This window comes from Coturnix japonica, chromosome 1, assembly GCF_054131305.1.
Source record: "Coturnix japonica strain WE chromosome 1, WE-NBRP24, whole genome shotgun sequence".
NCBI classification, from domain to species: Eukaryota; Metazoa; Chordata; class Aves; order Galliformes; family Phasianidae; genus Coturnix; species Coturnix japonica.
Genome location: NC_140663.1, coordinates 121,421,189 through 121,445,359, shown reverse-complemented (window position 1 = coordinate 121,445,359; position 24,171 = coordinate 121,421,189). Strand labels below are relative to the sequence as shown.

Below are 24,171 nucleotides of genomic sequence, written 5' to 3'. Positions count from 1 at the left end.
CTTGTGAGCAGGTCAAATAAAACACTGCTGATGCTCCATTTATCTAGAGCGACAAGCAAACACTTGGCAGCAGTGGAAAGCATACACTGGGATCTGGCAGCAGGCTCCTAGCACAGCTGTCAGCCAGCTGACTAATCACTTCATCCCCACGCTAATGCTGCTCCAGGTCTATTGGACCCTTTCATCTCAGATACACCGGCACACACTCCTTCTGATAGAGCTATTTATACAAAGATGTCACTATTAATTGCCATGTTGCATTTTATTTTAGGAGAGGATTTTAGCCAAGGTTTTTTCAGTGATTTTTCTCTTTTTCTCCAAGGTGGGAGCTGTGATTTTGCTACTGGCATCAACCAGCCTTTAAATAGATACCTCCCCCCAGCCAGACTCAATTCTCTTGAGGGCCGTGTGTGCACATGAGCCTCATAACTTGTTTTTCTAAATGTCTCTTCTTAACAATTTGTTTTTCTTTGGCGGCTATTCAGGCAATTAAGCCGCAATCACACAGGGCACACCTTACTCTCTGCAAAGACCAGATTTACCTTAGGTTTGCATTATCAGATGATACTTGCCGTCTTGTCAGCACAAACTGTTTAAGCAACTCCCAAGGACAGTGTTAAAATATAGGTGGGGCCTATGAACTCTGTTCTTGGCAGCTGTGCTTTATTAGTTGTGCTGTGCAAAGGTGGTGCGGCTAAGGTAATGCGGCGCTTCCATAGGAGCTTTATATATTGTGACAAGCCAAACAGCCTCCAGGACTCTCACTCATCATGATTCCCATTTCATACCTCATCTGTTATAGGAATGAGGTATGAAAACATTTCTCTGTTTCCGAAAGGTATTAACAGACTCCTGGGAAATCGTTTACCTGGAGAAAGGAAATGCCCAGCCTCATTTATTTATTTTTTTGCCGACCATGGCAGGGCCAGCTGCTTTTTTTTGTTGTTGTTAGTGAACAATAGGTTTCTACAATGGGCAACTGTAAAGAACTCAGGCAGCTAATTGGTTTCATGCTCTCAGTTAGCAAAGGTACAAAGACATAAATTTGTATCACTTCCATACTGTGTTCACAGCGAGGATATCCAAGTGCTTTTTAAGCAGTTACAAAGGACATCACCCAACAAACTTGAGGGCATGCAAGTTTAGTTATCCCCATTTATGACTGCAATGGGGACCAGGTGAGGAAGGCAGAGCCTTAGAAGTTTGGAATGATTTGGTCATTCAGACATGTCATGGCAGGCCTAAACCTGGAGCAGAGGCTGCTTATACTCATGTTGTATGCAGAATATTTTAAATGCAGAACCAGCTTTCATATTTTAAACCTTGGGGATATCCGACTGCCCTCAAGCAGATGAAAATTGTAGAGTTTGTGGTATCATCTCTCTTTTCTCAGCATGACTTTGGCCTGCAATGAATGGATGACTTCCAGATCCATTCCTGTCAGCTATCCTGATTGGACTATTCCTTGGCATTCCGTGGTTGCCTCAGAAAATATGCCCATGTGTTCTGTTCCAACACTGGGATGTGCTGATAGGTAAGCCCAGGATAGCCCCCACATGGGAAGCATTCATCAGATGTTCTCACTGAAAGAAAATTCAAAAGCTACTCAGGGGCAGCAGCAAGGAGTGGGCATTTCCATTGTGTCTGTGACTCATTCACAATTACCAACACAGGAATTCCCTGCTGCGTGCATGGGAGGCTTGCAGCATCTTTAGTGCCAGGCGGCAGAGATAATTACACGGATCTTGGCACCATGCTCTCAGTTTCTGCTTTGAGGAAGTACCATGTGGAATTTGCTTCTCACAACAAAGGGTAAAGTGTTTTCCATAGAAGACTTTCAATAGACTTTAGGTTGACTGCAAAAGGGAAGAAGGAAAGGGTGTTTCAGATAACTTTAATCCAGAATAAAAACAGAGACTCTGCCAACAGATCTCTAAACTGTGGAATATGTTTTCATCACTAAGTTTGAAATATCATTTCAGAGTCTTGGTCAGATTTATGGTTTGATTTAAAACAGTGTGGCCTAATTGAAGTCAATGGAGCTGTGACAGCTTATGCCAGCCAAGGGACTGGCTGTCTGTTTCAGAGTATTGTTTTCCCACAATTGTCATTGTTCTTCAAGGCAGTGATAGATTTTTGGGGCATTTCAAATACTTGAAGCATTCATGAAGTCTTTCTTAGGATTTTCTCCTACAGTTGCAAAATCTGCAGATTTAGATCTCCTTCTCCACGTTTACCTCTCAACCTTGATATGATTCCTAACAGCATCACCAGCTTATACGAGTCATCTCTTTATACTAACGGTAGCATTGCTCTTTCATAATGTTAGCCTGGGTCACTTAGTAGCGGGACATTGCTTGGTGGATGGCCTCACTGCAAAGTGAGAGTTTAAAGAAAAATAGTTTAAGCAATTACAGCAATACCGATGACACTGGGTAAATATTGTCTCATCTCCAGACAAGGAGAAATACAGCAGGTAGTGTCTAGTTCTGTTAAAGAGTTTTTTGCTAAGAGGGCTCTGGATACAATTGCTGCAAAGTGGAACTACACAGACTGTCTGGATCCTAACATATGAAGCATGGACATGTTCAAAGTGTTTGTTGTGGCCAGAAAAGTATTTTCAGAGTCACTCTGATATGTTTTCTTGGTACAGACCTGATTCTCCTTTGCCTTGAATTCTTGATATTCATTTGTACCTGTGTAAAGTGAGTATCATGATGTAATACAATGAAGAACTGGAATAACAAATTCTTTAGTGGTTATTTTATTTTGAATTAGTTTAATATTGCTATCAAACACTTGCAGTTTGGCAAAGGACTGCATCTGTTTTACATCAACCTTGATCAGGCATCCGTATTTTCTGCCTTTGAAATATCGAGGCTGAATTCCTGCAATGAAGTGTACACTTAGCTACCCAGGAATTTCTGGTGCCCAGTACTCGACATCATGATTTATTGTCATGACAAGCGGCACAGCTGTAAGCAGTAGCTTAATAGGAAGCGTGAAACAGGGCCCGGATCTGGTCTAACTAACCTTTCAGGGCAGCTGAGGTAATCTGATTTAGGAACCTTCACTGACTGAGTAGAAAAGACCTGCCTGTACCTTCTTGTACAAGTGCTTAAACCACCTCCATACTGTTCATTGTCTGGCCAGCGCCATGCAGTCCAATGGCTCTAATAACAGGTCCCGCCACACCTAATACCTCAGGCTCTTCCAAAGAGTAAGGTGATTCCCCCTCTCATCCTGGATCTCAGATTGGTTTGAGTGGAGCAGTATTAATTTCCCAAAATAAGGGTATTTCTGAGCCTCCACACCTAAGAAACATTGAGTAAGCTTAACATGGTCAGGACAGCTGACTATAGTTTCTGACTGTGATCAGTAACTTCAAGTGTTCCGTTGGTTATGAAGTGATTTACAGAGTTTCTAGCACTTTTTCAGTGTATTTGCTCTCCTAAGCCAGAGGGTACGTGTGGTTCTTACCCAAGCTGTTGTTTAATTGTTTAAAATAAAAGTATCATTTCTGCAATCCAGTAATTAATTCTAGAGTATAAGGCAGTGGCAGAATATGCATGAATGTTATGTGCCACATCATTAAAATGCAAATTGGTATTTCATTTTGTCTGAGTGATCTTGCTTACGTACTTCAGAGAGAACAGTCCAAAATGGAAGCCACAGCTTTGAAATAATGGTCACTTTTTTGAAGAAAGCATGATATATACATATATATATGTGTGTGTAGATGTTTTCAACCTGGTCACTGTAATGTAATGAATGAGGATCCTTGTAAAAATTCACTGCAGTTAAAAATGGAAAGGCTAGAAAGGGAACAGGGAGCTACAACAGTATCAGCTTAAGTGGGAAAATACTGTAATGTTGTTCAGTTTCTTCAGTATATTGGCTATCATTAGAGCAGCACACATAGATCTCCAGATGTTTGTGAAGAGTCCAATGGTTATATTTTATATCTATGGCTGTAGTAACAATTCCTATTCAGCAGCCTAGAAAAACATTTCATGTCACAACAGGAAAGAAATATGACTGTGGGGTTTTTTTTCTCCCTCATCCCCTATATAGCAATTCTGAATACTTCGGTCAATGCCAAACAAGAATTATGGTTTAAAAATTAAAACCACAATCACTGGGGGCAGGACATAAATGTGCAGATGTTCTGTGATGTTGAAGAACTTTTCTGGCAGCAGCCACAATGCTGTTGTGGAGAGGATGGGGAATCCATCAGAGCTGGACACTGTCAAAGGCATTCCCTAAGTTGCAATGTCAGGAAAGGCACTTACCTTTTCATATTCCCTTAAGGAAAAAAAATATCTAAACCAGAAAAATCACAGTGGCCTCTATATAGCTCTCACTATTTTATTGGCAAGGGATTGACTGTAATCTGTTAATATAAGTGAACAGTGTAGATCTGGAGTTTACTGGGCAACCTGTGCAAGTTCAAAACTACATTGTCTGAAGGTAGTGCACAAAGCATCAATTTTCCTTCCCCAGAAAGGAACAATTTTACAGGCTTCTTAGCTGTTACTGTTACAGGCGCCTTAATGCTGTTATACAAATGGCTGCCTGAAAATCTTGCATTTTCCACACCTACCTTGTCAGACAAAGGGACACAATGAATAACATCAAAACCAGCAGAAGGCAAGTTCTAAAAGGCATAAATATACCTATTGCATTAGTGTCTGTGTATGTCGACAGGCCTCCTAGAGCTGCATGCATGCAGGCACTTCTTGAAGGTGATGTGGTTGGAGCACTATGTTGTATGGGACCGGTGCTCCAGTGGGGAAAGACTGGCATGTGTTAAGGGAGACAGGAATGGAGCTGGAAAGTGTGCGCTGTGGGGAATCACAGACCTGAACCCACATCTGATGGGTTGGCCTCTTCTCTAGCACCAGAGCGTGCCTGTTGTATACAGCTTGTGTTAGGTATCAGATCCCAGATCTCCAGAATGAAATGCACTATTGGCAGATAAAGACAATTCATTAGGTGCAACATAGCTGAACTGTAATTAATTATTAGATATTATTTCTCACAAAATGCATTCCAAAGTTCCCATTGCATTAGCCACAATATTGGACTGATGGAGCATAAACTAAGGTAATGATAAACACTGGTAAGCGGAGTTGGGAAAGGTTGGTTATTAGGGTGCTGGTGTGTTTCATGCGGGGTTTATTTAACGGACTTATTAATGATCTGGAAAAGGAAGTGAATAACTATTTAATTAAATTTGCATTTGATACTATATTAGAAGTTGCTGCAGACACCTCTGAGGGCAGAGAAGTAAATCAAAAAGAGCCCGAGGTATTAGAAGCATGTACAGCAAAGAAGAAAATGAGATCTGGCATGGGAGGAAAAAAACAAAGCAAACTAACCTCTCTGGAAGCAAGTAATCTGAAGTGTAGCTATCAGTGGAGGAACTATGGAGAAAGAAGTGTTGAAAGAGATGTAGGAGTGTTAATGGACTATATATTCCATCATAGCTCTGGTATATGTTTACAAAAGCAACGGCATCAAGGAGCAGGGATGTAATAGCCCTTCATTGTAGGGCTCTAGTGAGAACTATCTGTAATGTAGCACTCTGTTTTGGGCATCCTGTTATCAGAGAGATATAGACAAATTGGAATGAGTTCAGAAAAAAGCCATAAAAATGATCCTGTATCCCCAGAGATAATGACTTATGAAGAAAGATCAGAAGAAGTATATGTGTATGGCCTTGTCTGGAAGATGACTGAAGTAGGGCAGGAAAACAGTCTGAAAATATGTGAAAGGAAAAAGGGAGGAGGATAATTCATCACTGAAACTATTAGTAATAGGATGAAATAATAAGTAACAACAATAAATTTTAAAAGGGCAACTTCAGGTTGAACATAGGGAGAAATCTCTGACAGTGGAATTTGGGTTAGTTTGCAGAGAAGTTTCCCAGAGGTAAAAGTAAAAGCTGCATTCAAGTCATTTAAAATCCAATTGGACAACTCACTAGAAAATGCATCCCGCTACAGGGAACAATCTTGCATTGCCTAGGGAATAAGCTGGATGACTTAATAGGACATTTCATACTCAAGCCTTTATGACTGTGATATTTTAATATGCATGGTCAACTATTTGGGGAAAGTATACATTTCTTCTACTGTCAGGCCTGATAATACAAACACTTGCACGCAAACATAACTTTTAAGAAGTCAAGCAGCTCTGCTGACAGCACAGCTCTGCTGATGTGCAAAAACACGAGCCTGATCTCTTCATGCTTCTGCGGGATCAGAGCCTTAGATCATGCAGTTGTCAATATCAAAGCAACCACATCTCCTGTGGGTAGGTAAAGCAGTGTGAAGGAACAAAATGAGAGTAAGAAGTTCCAGTGAGGACAGATCACTATTGTTATTCTATCACTGCTGTAAATGGTTGGTTCTGCGTACTACAGCTCTGCTGACTGTTCACCTTTGCCAGCTTTCACCCCTGTGCAGGGTTCATTAGGCACTGTAAGGCTGCTTCCTCTGTGCTGTTTTTACCACATTTGACACTGTTAATGTATCCAAAACAGTTTGTTGAATGAGAAAAGGGATTAGCTGAATTGAAAGCTTTACCCTCCTTCACGTGAAGAAGGGACATCAAAAGCTCTAGATGTAAATGCACATGCAGCTGACCCCTTTCCCTCCAATCATACATGATAACATAACGTTGAACTCCCTTCACCCTTCCATAGAAGCACAGGCAAGCTCACAAATAGGTATGCTCCCAATACAGTGTGGTTTTAAGTGTTTCTCTCTGTTTGTTTTCTCTTCTTCCCTCTCATTCCCATGGGCCCAGCAGCCTGGTGGGGCCACAGTCAAGCACCCGAGCCCCAGGACTCTCCAGCAAGGGGTCGAGCAGCAGCAGCTCCAGTGAGTCCGAGAGCAGCTCAGAGTCTGACTCAGAGAGCGAGAGCAGCTCCAGTGAGAGTGACGGCAGCAAGCCCTCTCATTACTCCAGCCCAGAGGTAAGGGCACCCACTCTTCATGATTCGGGGTGACAATCTGCTATTATGCCCACTCAGACCTTTTTTCCAGCCCAGGAGCCTGGGAGGAGATGCATAAAAACAAAATGGATGTGAAAAGAACAGGGATCCTCCTCCTGGCACCCTGCGAAATGCAATCGGTAGGGGATGCTGGGGCAGATAAAAGCAAATGAAACAAAAATGAAGAAGGAAATGACCGTGTGATATTTCCCTCAAACTGGAGCCCTTCAGAAGGCTCACAGCTTGCTAGAGGTTTTGTGCATCTCTGACTCCATAGCAATGGCTTTCTGACTGCGTAAGTCCTGGTGTGGGCTCTCAGCATAGCGAGGGAACTAAAGGCTTCTCCACACAGGGAAGCTATTATGAAATCATTTTGAGGGTGGATTTTTAAATCAAAATAGTTGTTTTTCACTCACGCACGTCCCTCACCTCACTCCCCATGTGAATTATTCTCCACTGCTGCTGCCTTTGTGTGATTTATTTTAATCCACCTCCAGCATGGACTAAACTGAATTACTCGTGGTGCAAAACATTAAGCTCAAACTTGCCATCTGGAAAGTTAGCACTGAAAATTTCTACATGTAGACAAGCCCTGGCCAAAGTACAAATCAGCTGCCAGTGCTGTGCCACCTTCTGCTTTCACCTCTATACTGTTCTCAGCAGAAACTACTGGGCTGCTTTCTGTACTCTGTTCATCTACCACGTGACATTTTTATGTGTTTTGGTCAATACACACCTTTAATATAAAACCGTGAACTCCACGGCCATATCACATGCATTAATGTATGTAAAAATATTCAAAATCTAGTGACAAGATTGTAAATGCACATAAAATACAGGAGTGTATTTTTCTGTTCCACATAAAGCATCCCCTCACTGGACTCCTCCCCTGGCAACTAAGCCTCACAGATTCTCTCACCCCGAAACATTATCCTGAATAACCAGCAAGCCTTTCCTCATGTTTTGCTCAGTATTTGGGGCTACATTTCCTACCAGCGAAAATGTACCACTCACTTAAATGTCCTGTGTTTTTCTATACTCTATATGTTGTTTTTCTCAGGTTTTGTTCCTTATTTACCACTTCCTCTCTTTCCTCCACAGAGCTTTCAGATTCATTTCAAGTTAATTTTCCTCTCAGTTTGTCCCTTTCCTAATGCTCTCTCTTCAGTTTTCCCACTTTCTTCCTTCCAGTCTCTCTTCCCTCTCTGCATTATCCCTTTTCTTATTTCCCATTCTAAGCCTGCTCATCAGACCCATCTCGACCTACTCTGTCCATTCCCTGCTGGGTTCAGTGTAGAGGTCTCACACTCTCCTCTCCCAGTGGGTGTCTGAGAAGGTGGAAGAAAAGGAGTGAAGAGACTAAAGACAAGGAACCATAGTAGGAGAGAAAGAAATATGAGATAAAAGGGGCAGAAGCATAGTACCCAGATAAGATAAAAGAGCATCTAGGCAGATAGCTGTGCTGCTTGGGCATGAGAGTGCCAATTCCTAAGGGAACATGGAAAGTGAATTCACTGAGGAAGGTCATGGGCTTTGTAAAGTCAAGCAAGGGATGGAAAGCCATGGAAATTTGAAGGAAGTGCCTCCCCTTAAAGCATTTTATAGGTATCCTCTCAAGATATGTGGAATTACTTTTGTATAGAGTCTGAGTTATCAGTGATTACTGTCTCAAAACAGCTGCATGGCTCCAACAGATTGTTTCTCTCTTTGCTTTGTATTTGAATGGTTTGCATTCTAAGGCACGCTGTACAAAAAACACTTGTATGAAGATGTAGAGGACTCAAAAATGTGACGGCTGCAGTGGTTTCTGTAGTGTATTCTTTAGGATACAGAAGAAGACACGACATTCACCTGGATAGGATCACAATGCACCAGGGCAGTAGGATATCTGTGCTTTTCCTGAGGCCCCATGTTTTCCCTAGACCATTGTATGACTGATGGCACCACTTCAAAACTTCTTTATGTGACATATCTGAGTAGAAGCCCTGTCTGATTTGCATTAATGCTTTAACTTACAATTAGGAACCCAGTGAAGCCACCTTCCTAAAGTACATGCCATGTTCTTACCCCATAAATTGAGAGATACAAGTCCTTGGGAGCTCTTTTAAGGGAGGTCCTGTCCATCTAAATTTAATTAGCAGTCTCTATTCCGTGGTCTTATGATTAATTTCATCTATTGGATAAGACAGAAGAAGCAAATACATCTTTGTCATTGCATACGCATAAAATAATGAATTCAAGAACAATGAACTTGAGTACTCCAGCACAGTGCCGGGCAGAAAATCCATATGTCCAGGTTGGAAAGAATATCTGGAAATCCGCAGGCCATTGTGAGCTCTCCCTTCTTTTCTGCAATCAGAAATATCATATGTGTATACTTATAAGACTTTTATTTCTAGGACAGGTTATCTTCTGTATTTTAGTTTATATAGAAATTCAGCTACTGTTACATTTCTTCTGTATTTTTCCCTCATCTCATGTTGAAATCTTCGAGTTGTTTTTCCGTGTCTAAATGCAGTTGCCTAGAGTGTAAAAGCAGCTCATTGTAAAGTATACATATAAAATAGATTAGATGAATTGCACCCTAAAAGTGTCTCTTTCTTTCCAGTGACTATTTAGAGCCTGTAGTGACTAGCTCAGCTGTCTACACTTTATGTCTGCAGTAAACTAAGAATAATGGCTGAGCTAGAACAGGAGACAACATTCAGACTGGTTTCAGTGATGTGGACAAATTAAGGAGCCTCAGACAGTAATGCAAGTAGTTACAGTTTTGTGAACTGCCAAACCTGAAATTATGAACAAGGGACTGAGACTTCTATCTCCTGTTTCTTTGCTGAGGCCATGAATTCTTTGCATGACCCTAATTAATGTCATAAATGAAGACTCTGGAAAACAGTAACTTCCTTCCAATTATTTCAGATGGTAGGGAAAAAAAAGTATAGATCTCAAGTCCACAGAAGAACCACATTTCAAAAGCTAAGAATTTAGTTTGTTTATTCTTTGTTCCAATTATCTTCCAGACCTTTAGTAAGACCAAGCCTGGTTAGACAGCTGAGGAAGTCCCACTGTGCAGGAAGGCCTAGGGAAGGAATGGCAGCAAAGAAGCAGAGAATACATTGAGTAGGAGAGAGCATCGGTATATTGAAGAGTAACCAGGACAGAAGAGAGAGGTGTGCTGTCCTGGGTGCTGCCAACCCTACACAACAGTTGCAGTGTCTTTTATAGCCTTTGCTCTAGTGACCAGTTCATAACCATCAAAGACTTTTTTTCTGTGCCTATTCCATCATTCCAGGATATACTCTTTAATCTCAAGTTACGTGACTGACCTAGTCAAGCTGAATTGATTGGTTATGCTTTTCCCCATTTTCCTTCCCCATCAGCACTGTCCATCCAGTCATTCAAGTGCACGAACATTAGTACAAACGTATGGGCAGCCACTGCCTGCAGCTGCCTGTTGTTCCCTAAGGTGTTGTACAACATTGGCTCCCCTCTCCTTAGCCCAAAAAGAGGAAAGTTGTGTGCACCTAACTAATTACCTAACCAGTGAGCATGCCCCAGTCACCTCATCCATAGATTTCCTCAGTGAATCCAAAGAGCTGTAGCTTTAGGATTGGGTTTAGGGACAATGTTACATTTTCTGTATCAGTCTTATTTTCTAATATGTTTCATCTAGAAACATATGTATCATCATCACCAACACTAACATCTTTATAATCTATCTTAACTACAATGAAAAGACCACATGTGTAAAAGGGATTGCACAGGATGAAATATTTGATCGTAGGACAGCACAAATGGGTTATCATTGGGATAAAATAATATGCTGATATAATATTAATAATAATATATATATATAATATTGACTAAATATACTCCTAGCCCACAATGGGTTAAACACATGCATATTACAGACAATCCAATCTTTCAGTGAAGGGGGTATCATGCTTCAACTTTACAACAGTACTAGCTACACCTTAGTTCCCTCTTTGCAATAACAAGCATAGAGTTATCCCATTATGCTTATATTGTTTAACAGCCCTTCACCGCAGAAAGCCTTTCTGGATAATGAGTTTTGACAAAAGTTTCTTTTGGATGTATATCTCTGATTGCATTTGTAGCCTAGAAGACATCTGAGATAAATAGGCATACTATGTGTGAGTCAGCCCACCCAAATCTGGACACTTTTACTGTAGATACCTACATCTGTTCATCACTTCAGCCTCTTCTTTACAGAGAGTGGAGAGGAACAAACATTTTTTAGGGCCCAGCTCATCTGACCTATTTCAGATGCCTATTTCAAGATGAAATGTTTCACACCACTGACTGGAGAAGGAACTTGTTGACTAGCTCAGATATTGTTGTCTATATCGTACAGATAAATCCAACCACGGTTATTAAATAAGTGGATCACATCCTTCTGTTTCTCACTGAAGCCCAGTACATCTGCATTTGTGGTGCATTAGTCCCTGGAACCATCCTGCTCTGATAGTGTTTTCCCAATTTGGGTTTTCATGCCCAGACAGATTTTGGTACAAAACAGTTCATGGCAAGTCAACTTCACCCCTGACCATTGTTCCTACTGCTGTCAACCATCTGGCTATTAACAGCTTCACCCCAATTAAAAACTGCCCAGTGCTTGTCAAGGTCTTGAGGGCAGTACATTTCTCTTATGCAAGACCATTTTGCCACCAACTCCCTCAACACCTTTCCATCCTTACATACTGCCAAAGCTAACTCACTTCAAGCAAACCAACTTTTCTTCCACAGAAATGTGTGTGACCCTTACAGGGAAGAGATGCAGATTGAAGAATTAGAGAGTTTCATTTCCTACCACAAATAATAACTGTTGGTCATGTAATGTGGATTGGTAAAACCTTGCAAGTGAATCTTCCCAATCCTTTTTCTCATTGGGTCTGTTCTTCCCTCTTGACTGTTCTCTTGCCACTTATATTGTTTTTGAAAGTGATTTCAAAGTACAGTACTTTTCAAAGTAAAGTACTTCTCAGTTAGAGCAATCCATTGAATAAACTGCTTCCAAAAGTGAATTGGCATCACTCATGTACACTGACTAAACTCTATCAGGCTCACCAGAATACTGAGAAGAAAAATAAATAAATTCTGAAAAAACTCCTGAAAAAACTAGCAGAGTTGGCAATATTGTTGATACGTTATATTAGACTTTGTAGTTGGCCTACAGGTTGGTGGGAGTGCAGCTATTCCACCTGAACAGCAGACACATCACTGCAGGAAAGTGCAGTATTGACAAGTTATGACACTACAGCAATTAATCATTGTTTTCTGCTGGTTTGCTGTTATCCCTTGAACTGCTGCTTTTGAGAACGACAAGTTACTCAAAGAGGATGGGATGTAACAGAAAACTGGGAAGATGTTTTTGCACTTTCAAGCTGCCCTCACTCTGGCCTATAATTATGGGCAGAGGCATATCTTTTCACACGTGCTTTTGATGTATGTGCTTTTGTTAAATACATCTTCTGAACACTCCAAAGACCTCCATATATAATGGAACTTTCGTTATATGTGTAATAAGTCCAGTATGTGCATAACATATGGCAACAAATGCATCCATCTCTACCCTCAGCAGCAGTAAAAAAAAGTTTCTTTTACATAGAGTTAAGAGTCTTAAAAATATATCTTCATCCAAGAGAAATGCTTCCCACCCATTTATAAGACTTACAACTCTGGAAAGAAATTCATCATGTAAGATATTAGGGAGTAAGATTAAGAAAAAATAAACTCAAGGCCATCCAGCAAGCTTCGCATAGGTACTGGCTAGCTGGATAATGAGAAAATTAGACATTTCAGAGGGAAGAGTTTTTGTATCATATGAATTCCAAGTCTCACTCTTCTGCTCATTTTAGGAGCCTTTGTTTCCTGTAGAGTGTATACAGCCTTCCATGGGTGACTCTGAAGGCACCCTTGGCTATGAAGGAAGCTTGTGCTGCATTCAAGCAACTCCTTTTAATAGAAGTGCCTTTAATTTGGAGGCTCTTAAGGACTGGATATTCTGTCCTGAGCAAACTTTCTTCCAGAGCATCAATAGTTTTCATGAGCAAGAGTCTAGTTGACCAAGTTTTGGTTCCAGTTTAGGAAATTAGGGCATTTTTCACACTGGGCTAGAATGTGGCTTAGAATATGGTTGGCCATCCACTCCATCTTTTTTTTCCCCTTTCCTATTCATCCTATTGCATTCAAATTACTGAGTGCAAGAAACACTAGAAAACACTTGCACATTATTCAGTAATAGCATTTTCTGAGCTGTGGTTACATTTGAAATCATAATTATCCCACCACTTCACTGTCCAAACATCATTATATTTTAGATGCTCTCTTATAACTTGATCATGTTGTGACAGGAACAAAGAGGAGAACTAACAGCTACACAATACTTAGCAAATGAGCACTTGACAATACCACCACAGAGCAAATGTTTGCATGATCTCACAGGATTATAGCATCAATACCAGACAGACTACATGCATAGCCTGGTTAGCACTGCCACTATATGCCTCTTTGCATGTTAAATACTTATGGTATTTAATGTGGTGGTGCAGGACATAAAATATACAAACCTAGCTTTCCTGCTTGGTTAGCCTCAGTCATACCCCTGCTTTGTTTTCCAATTTTCCTATCCCCATATTTTCCTCTGTTTGGAATCTCAGGAGTGTTTCCCAGTAAAGCTGAAGCCAGTATGAAACATCCCAAGAAATGTTGACTCACGGAACCCATCCTCCTTCCCAGCCTCCTCCAGAAACCAAGAACATCCCACCTGCTGGGGTTTACCTCCCATTTCCCAGCCCTGCTGCTGAACCAAGGCTGCAAAACGGGCAGCATGGAGCACCCTCCTTGCCTGCTGACCTGGCAGCCTTACCTTTCCTACCCACAGCCAGAGTCATGGGGTGTCATGAGGTGTCATGGGGTGTCATGGGGTGTCATGGGGTGTCATGGGGTGTCATGGGGTGTCATGGGGTGCCATGGAGATTGGGGTGGCCTCTTGCTAAGGGTAAAACCTGTGTTACAGGTGTTTGGTGGCACTGGTGTTTTGGTGCTCTGGAGGAGGCTCTGCAGGTGAGGACGGAGGGACCTGTCACTAAGTTTATTGCCATCTGCTTCCCTTTCAGCCCGAGCCACCCTCATCTAACAAGTGGCAGCTGGACAAGTGGCTGAACAAAGTTACCCCACACAAAGCACCCATCCTGACCCACCACGACGCCTCGGCCCTAGAAGCCCACCCCTACTACGGCCACGTGAAGGCGGAGCGGCAAGAGGACGAGAAGACCCCGACCCCGGGCCCAGCTGAGCACCGCGCCGGGGACAGCCGCACCGCCGCCCCCTCCACCGCCGCCACCGTCGGGGACGGGCCGCGGCCCAGGACCGCCAACAAAGCACCGGGCAGCAAGGGAGGACGGCAGAAATCACCCCCCGCCGCTGACTGCGGGCCGCCCAGGAGGGCAGCGGGGAAGAAGGCACCGAGGCGAGCCGAGAGGACCTCCGTCGGAGACGGCTCGCACTGCCGTGGGGCAGAGGAGCCCGCAGGGAGCCACGGCTTTCTGGAAGGCGCCGGCAGCGAGGCGCCCAGGGCCCGGCCCGCTGCGAGCGTCGGCGGAGCGGGTTGTAGAGCCGGGCACCGCCGGGAGCCCCGCTCAGCCGCGGCCGGTGAGAAGCGGCGGGCCCGGGGGCCGAGCAAAACGGCGCCCAAATCCAAGGAGTTCATAGAGACAGAGTCCTCGTCCTCGTCGTCCTCCTCCGAGTCGGGCTCCGAGTCCGAGCGGGAGGAGCGCCCGCTGCCCAAGGCGCAGGCGGCGGCCGGGGCCGAGCCGCATGCCAAGGACTTGGGGACGGGAGCCGCCAGCAAAGCCCACGGCGGCTGCAGTGCCTTTGGCTCCATTAATGCCAGGACTAATAGTGAAATAGCAAAGGAGCTGGAGGAACAGTTTTACACCCTGGTTCCTTTCGGTAGGAATGAGCTCCTGTCTCCTCTGAAAGACAGTGATGAGGTAAAGTCGCTGTGGGTCAACATTGACTTGGCTCTTTTGTCCAGGATTCCAGAGCGTTTGCCTGAAGATCCGCTGGCAATGAGCGCCGGAACAAACCAGGCGGCCAGCATCCCACAGGGTAGTAGTGCTGACCTCCCTGCAGAGAAGGGCTTACCGAAATCTAGAAGGAAACGCAAGGTGAGCTCTGGGGCAGTGGGGGTGGCAGCTCGGGGCAGGGAATTGGGGCACAGCCCCAGCATCACACACATCTGTGTTGCTGCTCAGCAGCGTGCCCTCACCAGGCCTCAGCTCTGCTCACCACAAGGCAACCAGAAAAGTCTCTGGGGCAATGAAACCCCTGGCCCTTGGAGATGGTGTTGGCTGCTGGCACGTGGCTTTTTGTGCCTTGGTCAGAGCAAAGTCAGGTAGGTTTCTCTCCTGAGGCTTCTTGCAAAACCAGAGCTCTCAGAGGCACTGCTTAGTTTGGCACAGGGAATGTACCGTACCTCCCCTGAACATTCTGTGAGCCACAAGGTGTGCCAGCTTTCTCTTGACGGGGAGTCCCCTTCACCCAAAGGCTGCAGCTGTCTATTGAGGATGCTTTCCGCTCCATTTGTGACAGTCTGACCCCAGAAGTCACTTTCAACTGGAATCACCATCTGCTCATTTTCTGAACAGTTTTACTATGTAGTCATCTGTTACCATCTGAGCTACCATACATGTGCAGACTGATCTGCACGTTTCTTGGGACCATTTATCTAAAGTGGTCTTCCTTTTTTTTTTCCTATCTTCATTTTTTATTCTTGCGTGGTTTTTTTTTAAGTACTTGAAAGTATTTTTTCAGTATCTGCCACTGGTAGAGCTACTGCTAAGCTCTGAGATGCATCTATCTGCATTTTCTTTAGGAAGTAGCATGAAAGTAATTGCACAATACAAAGTGATGGAGACCGGGTCAAAGCAGGGCAGAAGCAAAAGATTTACATTCTGTGCTATAGGAAATTTCTTTGTCATATTGCCAGCCCATGCACCCAGAAGGAAACGAGGATATGATAGAAGAGCAGAATAAATGCAGTCATTCTAGAAAAGCTTAATTTGATTTTCTCTGGCACAAATTATGTTTTTGTCTTCTATCTTAAAGCATTGCTGTTGTTGGAAGTTTTATTGTAACAATAAATACAAGGCATTGCTGGAGTACCAAATTGCCCCTCAGCCTGAAATAGGACCCTCCCTGTGATAACTGCCATGCAAACACACCGTACTTGATCTGCCTTCCCAGAAGACTTAAAGAATAGGACTAATAAGAATAGATAATCAGGCATAACTGCAACATTAAAAAGAGGTCTTTATCATTTCCACCTCTGTCATGATCTAAAGAAAATGGGGAAAGTAAAGTTGGCAAAGGATTTAAGATATTCACTCAGGTGGAGAATGAGCTATGTTAACCCGTAGCAACACAGTATCACAGTATCACAGTCTTGTGCGGGTTGGAAGGGACCTTAGAGATCATCGAGTCCAACCTCCGGGATTCGAGCTTCCCGTGTAGCAGAGCGGCACTTGCGCCACAGGGGCAATTCGAACCCAGGCCTCCAGTGTTGCAAGCTGCATTCCTACCACTGCGCCACCTGGAAGGCACACAGCCACAGTGGTAGCGAATACCAGAAAATGTTATTGCCGTGCAGCAAAACACTAAATACAGAATAATCAACAGGTCACAAGTAAAACTTGGTCATCACAGGAAGAAGTTAGAAGTGGTAAGGGATGTGGACGTTGTAAGAAGGTGGGAAAACAGAGCCATTAGGAAGCAGTAAGGAATGCAAGACAAAGTCAGATAGTGGCAGCTCATATGAATGAGCTACATTCATATGAGTAGGCCAGATGTGACCAGGATGTAGCAGGCCAGCTTCTTCCAGACACTTTGTGGCCCCAGCTATGGACCACATTGCCTGAGGGCCCTTCCCAAAAGGCAGCCTGAATATGGCATACCATGGTTTGAAGGAGGAGCAAGCTGAGCACATGTATGTAAGCTGTTCCTTGCCAACTGGCTCCAGTCACTCATCAGCCAGTTGCTGATCTGTTGTATTTAGTAATGCAGGGAAGGTCATTACTGCCAAGGAAAGAGAGGGAGAAGGAGGATGAATGAGGTTGAGCACTAGGCAAGAGAAAAGCACACAGGAGATGCGCAAAGAGGGCAATATAAAGAAAAAAATATCTGAAGGTGCAGGTGGGAATGTGGTTGAAATGATTCAAGTTCTATATTCTACTCCTTTGTCTGCACACTGCCTCTTTAGATAGTTAGTTTTTCAAGGCATGAACCAATCTTCTCTCATCCTTGTTAGGTATATGCTTAAAGAAAGCATCAGGATGTCAGAAAACCAGCATCTGATTTGTCAAAGTACTTTCAGATGTTCAGTAAACACAAAACCTACAAGACTGCCATTTTTCTCTTTACTCAGTGTGAGAATGAGGAAGAGTACAGAGACACCAAGAAGACTCATTTAGAGCGAGAGAGTTCTTCGCGATTAGCTGCCTCTGCCCACAGCATCACAACAACAAATCACTGCAATATGAATGAAAATAGGTAAGCATTTTCCTTCTTATTTACCACCAAGTCATACAACTAGTTGCAATTTAATGTCCTGTGTTATTATTGCCTGTAATACGAGTTATTTTTTAATTATAACATTTTATGTTGAAAAATTGCTCAGTGCATTCTGCTTTCTTCTGGTTTAATGAACATCTTAGCGGCTCCTGACACATTTATATACTCGCATTTTCATCGTATTGTGCAGAGTTGTTAGTTCGAGTGTGAGGCTCATGGAATGAGTAAGGATAGATAGAGCAATGCAGTTGTGTGAGATACATTCTCAGACATCACCTTGTAGGCGCTGGTTCACTTGGGCAGCCATCTTCTCCTTCCTTACAGTGTATGAGTTTCAGACTCTTGACTCTATGCCTGGGTTTAAATCAGTCAACAGTAATTAGATTGAAACTGAAAAAAAAAGAAAAGAAAAAAAAAGAAAAAAGAAACAAAGAAAGAAAGAAAAAAGGAAGTCTTTAATATTTGCTTCTTAATTCTTCCCTCGTCTGTGCTGCTTCCCAGAAGTTTGTGTGGTTTATGCTACTGTAAGTCATGCACAGACGGTTATGTCAGCACAGCTGATAGCTAGTAGCAAAGAGAGGAGCAAAAACACCTTCAGATGTGAGAGCTTGATGTTGTAGAGCCTAATGTAGAATTGTCGAATGATTAAGGTTGGAAAAGACCTCTCAGATCATGTAGTCCAACCACCAGCCCACCCCCCTCCATGCCCACTAACCACATCCCTCAGTGCCACATCCACATGGTTCTTAAACACCTCCCTGGGCAGCCAGTGTCAGGGTCTCATTGCTCTTTCTGAGAATAGTTTTTTTCATCATCTCCAACCTGAACTTCCTCTGGCACAATTTACAGCCATTAGCATCATACAACAACCTTTCTTCCTACGTACAGTCTGAGCAAGGTCTTGTTTGATACAAAAGGCCACCACAGCAGGCAGAGTAACCCTAAATATCTTACATCTACATCAGGTCCACTATCTGTGAAGTGCCAGCAGATTAGAATGTGCTGCATGTTGTTTTGCACAGCTTCACAGGATAACAAGGCTGGGATGCTATAGTTTGACTGCTCACAGTACATGTAGGTGGGCCTTAAGTAAAGTGCCAGGGTCCTTGCAAAAGGCCTGCCACACAAATAGAAGTAGTAGCGAGTCCTCAAGCTCAGGGCCAAGCTTTTGAGGCTTGGGTACACTTCCAAAGAGCCATGGCTTCTCCTGGATGCTGTAGTCCTACACTTTGACAGTGATGTATAAACATGGCTAGCCAAGGTATGGTTTTATGTTTGAAAAAGGGAAAAGAAATAACAGTGTCAGCCTGCACATTCAAAATAGTCCTAAAGTTCTTATTTTTCTTGGAGGGAAAAGAACAACGCAGCTGTCCATTTCACACACCCCGACTCCTTCATTCATAAACAGCACTTGGTCATTAAAGCAACACAGTTTGTGTTGTATTTTAAAAGTACTACACTGTGGGAAACGGGAAGGGTTCTGAATTGATGATTCATTGCTTCTCTCACAGCTGGTTTTTAAAGGCGTGCCAGATAAATGGATAAATGTATGATAAGAGCACGTTTAATTAGCTCTGTTCCCTGAAATGATGTGCAGAAATAAAGTATATTTTGTACCGTTTTCCGTTTTGCGATTCCATTAAGTGTACACTGTCTGATACAGTAACCATAAAGAAGTGAGAATTGTCCATAAAAAGTAATAGGCTGAATAAAGGGGAATGTGACAAGGGAAGGTATTGTGTTAAAATTGTCTGTCTGACCTTAATCACAGTTCTTGTCTTAAATGCAGACCATCTCCTTAAGAATGCTTACTTTGTGCATGTGGCTTTAAAATTCCCAGATACGTATTTTCTTTAAATTAGTGCATCTAGAACTTATTTTGGAGATATTTTTATAGCTCGTTAGACTTCTCATCCAAAGCTTCTGTAATATAAATGAAAACTGAAAATGTTATATAGCTTTCTTCTTTGCGGTATAGATCAGCTCATGTTTCTCTGTGGCTGCCGTTTGCATATGTTTCCTTTTGTCTGCAGTACCAGCCTATCTTTCTTTGTCTTTAACATCAGTGGTAGATCAGAATAAACAGTGCTACCAAGGGCTGCCCATTGAGCACAAAGACAACCCAGTCATCTTTAAACACATTTCCTCTTTTAGTTCACGTATGGCTTTATTGCCGTGGCTTATAAATTGTCAACTCTAATAGTGAAATAGGGCTCCATAACCTAAACTTACACTTCAAAGTCTAATCTTCATCTCCGGCTATCCCTTAAGAGATGGTGAGCAAGTAGCCATTTATCTCTGTATTTTTTTTCAAGCACTCTGATACAGACTTGGTATTAACTCCAGAATTACAATTTGCCTTGAAGGAAAAGAGGATAAACATGATACAAATTTGTAAATGAACTCTTGGTCCCAATACTGTAAAGCTTGTTACCAGATACCAATAGACTTTATACTGCCAGCAGGTTTTAAATTCAAAGTTTTGGTAATATATAAAACATTTACCTTTCTCAAACCCAGCTTTGTGACACTCCATTACTGTAATTTCCATTTCCAGTTTGGCACTACCAATAAATAAAAATGAGAAAGTGCTTCGGTCACCCGTCTCTCCCCTCTCTGATGCATCAAAACACAAATACTCCAGCGATGATTTAACTTCCTCCAGCAGACCTAATGGCAGCAGTCTATTACCTTCCATCTCCTCCAGCAAAAAGCATAAGGGTGAAATCCAGTCACAGCCACATCTCGGAGACTTCAATGTAAGTTGTACTGCTGTTAACAATATAAAACCCCATCTTGATATTTTTCATTTCATATTGAATCTATGATAACTTTGCAGAATCTTATGCTAAAAAGTTGTAATAATGAATGCAGTATTGTAAGTTTGGTTTTTATATTTTGGGGTTTAGCAAGGCACAGAAGAACGGCAGGAAGGCAGGCTGTAAATTGGACAAATAACAAAGGATACATAAGCAAAAGATAAAAGCTGGTGGTCCAGATTTAATGGATTTAGGCCTGTGGAGTATTTCCTGGGCATAATGCAAGGCCCCACATCCAGCAATGTGGTGCACTGTATAAGACCTCTGCTCAGCCACCACCTACCTGTGAGTGTATCTGGATTTATGTAATTCTCCATGGCTTCCAACCAGTTTTCTCATACATTAGTGCTTGCTGTTGACACCACTGAACAGCTTAGCATGAGTCTTGCAACTCAGCTCCATCGCAGCCCAGGCATTTAGATATTTAAGCTGTCAGAGAATCTTAACAACACTAAAAGTTTCCAGAGTACCTCTTCTTTAGTATTACTTAATACTTTTGTAATAAGTAAGGACTTATTACTAAACTGGGGGCTAGCCACAGTCTTCAGAGTACAGAGAGAGTGGGAGTGAATGTTCCCCTTCAGTTATCCGTGAGCTCTGTGATTAGAACACTAGACTAAAGAGTCTGTTAGCGCTTCTGGTTGAGGGGATTTATATTTCTCTCACCTCTCTAAATAGTATCCTATCTGCAGGACACTGTGATTAGAAGACTAAGGTCAGAATGTTGCCTCTTGCAGCTTTGTGTAAAATACCTAGAAGAAGTAACTTGGATACTCATACTGTTTTCCACTGCTGTAGTCAATCTAGTCAAGTTGCTGAGGCACTCTTCTGCTGCTAGAAAGGCACATGCTCCTTTCTTTGCTACAGAAGATTTTATCCAGTGTGTATTTGTTTCTGAATGGTATGTTCTTTGATACATAAGAGGTTTCAAAAGCCAAAGTATTAGTGCCTAAGCAGCTTTCAGGAAACGAGAATACTTGAGTTGTACCAGTGGTCTCTTCCAGCTGCTTTTGCTGCAGGGATAATTGACCAGTGAGGATAGCTAGCCCATAAAGACCTATGTATATACTTAATTGTATTTATTTATTTTTTTAAAGAGTGAAGAGGGGGGTAGTAAATATAATCTTAATTTTAGACATAGTCAAAAGATAAGTTGTCAATAGTTATGCCCTTCAAGTTAAAATACATTTTAATGCATAGCAGTGGTAGATTTATCTTTTCATGGAATAAATGTAGTATCTTAGACTTTTTAACTTCTAAAACATAAGTTTGGAGGTTTATAACCCATTCAGAATCATAATGATATGAGTCTTCACAGGATATCCTGAAAACAATGTAAATTCCTTCACAGGCAAATGTGCTGGTAATCAAAAGTAGAAGGCGATTGCTTTATGATCCACACCCTCAGCAAATGATTTTCACTGAGATTTTCTGCATAGCCCAGCAATGCACCATTTGGTCAACATTTTAAAACCCTTTGCAATAAAATTCTTATGTATCTGATTACTCATCTGAAAACCTTAGCCGTCTGAACTGATCTGGATGTGCCGTACGGAATATGAGAGCTCATGAACTATAAATGTTAAACATAGCTTTGTTTTGTCTCTTCCCTTCATGGGGTATCTAGGTGGTATCTTGAATTTCTGTCAGGGATCCTAAGTGAGGAAGTAGTCTTTATCCATTTTAACTTTCTGTGCATTTCCCTATTAAATTTCCATCCTCTACGTGAAGGAGAAATGGTTATGTTTTCTGACAGTGGCTATAAGCTGAGGGCAAACTGGGGTTCGCCTTGTTCTCCTGGTGCAAGGTACAGTGTCGGTTTGGAAGCTGAAGACTGGAGATGTAACTTGATCTTCTCAATGACCAAACTGATCCGTTCTTCCATAATTTCACTGACTTTGTTGCAGAGTGTTTTGATGATGACTGATAGTTCAGCTCCATTTTGTCTGTGTGTCACATCAAAACTCAGTGCTCTGAGCAGCATCTGTGAATTGGTGGCTGTCAGTCACAGGATAGTTCAGCATCTTGCCTGCTGAAATAGGAAAACTAACTGGCAGTTTACAGCACAATGCAAAGACTATCTGAGGTTTAATAGTTGCTTTTTTGAAGTTAAAAGCTCAATGTCTTCCATGCTGTTTGTTGTCTAGAAAGCAGTTCACACCAATTCAGAAAATGTTCTTCTCTGCAATAAGCCACAGACCCAAACAGAGCCTTGGTCACCTCTGTCCAGCGCACCCAGGGACTGCAGAAGGACAAAGCTTATCTTTGATGATATGTAAGTACAGATAACTTTAAATAAAGTAAGCAATGTAGCTTTCTGCATTTCAGAAGGAAATTACAGTTTGTTTATGTGGAGCTGAGATATGGCCATTATTATTATAGTAATACTGTACATTGAACAATGAATGAGACATAGTTTATAAAGTATTTTATTTATCATCATAAATTAAGCCTCTGAACATCAGGAAGCAGTAAAGACTGGCTGTTGCCTAAGGGATGGGGGGCCAGGAGCAGAAGGACAGAAGATGACTGGTGGGGTGGTGGCTATGCCAGCAGAGAATCCAGTCACAGAAACACGAAACAAGGTGATGAGACAGGTACAAGGTCAAGCCAGGAGGTCAGATCAGGATCAGGTCTGGTGAGGATAAACAGGGTCAGACAGAGTTCACTGGCTGCCAGGTGTGCATAGTGATAAGGCGGATCTGAGGTCAAACCAGGAGGAAAGCCCCAGAGTTGTGCCATGACCTGGCACACACACCGCTGTGGTAGGGCTGAAGACACAGGCACACCTACAGCAAGCTTGAACAGGGATTGAAGATTCAGACCTGAGTTTAAATGGATTTCTTTGGCCAATGAGCTGAATAGAAACACCCACATGGGACACGTCATGGCCATAAAGGGAAGGCCCTATTAGTGCTTCAGCATTAATTCTGCACATCTCTGACTACAGACATATACATATTCATATCAAGGAAGGGCAAGAGGGACTCCCTTTTGGTGTGTCCTTTGGAACAAGGGGAGAGGACAGATGGGAGCCTTGTATCCACAGACCTTGACAGCTGCTTCACTTGTTGCTACTGCTGCTCAGAAAAAGATGTCACAAAGGAAGAGAAAGAAGCAAGCAACAGTGGCTAACATGAATATCTGGAGGGATATTTTCAGAAGGGCCCCTTCTGAAAATAATTTGAGCTTTGAGCTTGTAATTGTCTTCACTTTCATTTTGGTAAATTAAAACTGCTGGTTCATTTCCCACAGTGTAGGATATGGTATCACTTAGTTGAAGGTAAAACTGAAGGTTGGAACCTTAATATCAAGAAAACCTACTTTTTTTTAAAAATTATTTTATTTTTTTAAATTATATTCTGGAATTAAAATACTGACTTTTTTGTCCAGTGCAAAAGAAATTCTGTTCAAGCAATGTTTCAGACTGCCTGGAGCATATACAGCTTCATAAGCTGTGTAACCTTGACACACCTTTTGTACTCCCAGAATTTCACCAATAACATCACTTGCACTTATTTACTTAGGGAAACCCTAAGAAAACAGCCCTGTTTTCTACCAGAATGGGGATTTTGATAAATATTACTACTAATAATTGTAGTAATTGTAATGTTCGTTTACATGAACCGAGTCTTAGAGACAACTAGAGGGGTGGCAGTATCTCATCGGGAGAATCCAGATTTCCTGCTATGACATATAAGTAATTCCCACAGACTTTAAAATGATATAACTGTATTGTTGTCTGTCAAGAAGAGAAGG

The 24,171-nt window shown here is 42.3% G+C and overlaps 1 protein-coding gene across 9 annotated transcripts in view; it reads left to right on the top strand.

Moving 5' to 3' along the window:
* Positions 1-24,171, top strand: part of AFF3 (ALF transcription elongation factor 3) — a 305,750-nt gene that overhangs the window by 260,172 nt on the left and 21,407 nt on the right. For 4 of the 9 annotated variants that reach the window (XR_014941034.1, XM_085533180.1, XM_085533161.1 and 1 more), the window contains 5 exons: positions 6,814-6,982; positions 14,140-15,192; positions 17,448-17,572; positions 20,151-20,352; positions 22,560-22,687. Coding sequence is in view for 7 of the 9 variants with exons in the window: in XM_085533180.1 (XP_085389306.1) it covers positions 6,814-6,982; positions 14,140-15,192; positions 17,448-17,572; positions 20,151-20,352; positions 22,560-22,687 (1,677 nt within the window). In the remaining 2 variants the exon portion in view is untranslated. Of the gene's footprint in view, positions 1-6,813; positions 6,983-14,139; positions 15,193-17,447; positions 17,573-20,150; positions 20,353-22,559; positions 22,688-24,171 lie in introns of those variants that run through there. The other 5 variants (XM_085533184.1, XM_085533170.1, XM_015850512.3 and 2 more) reach the window with 2 other exon arrangements.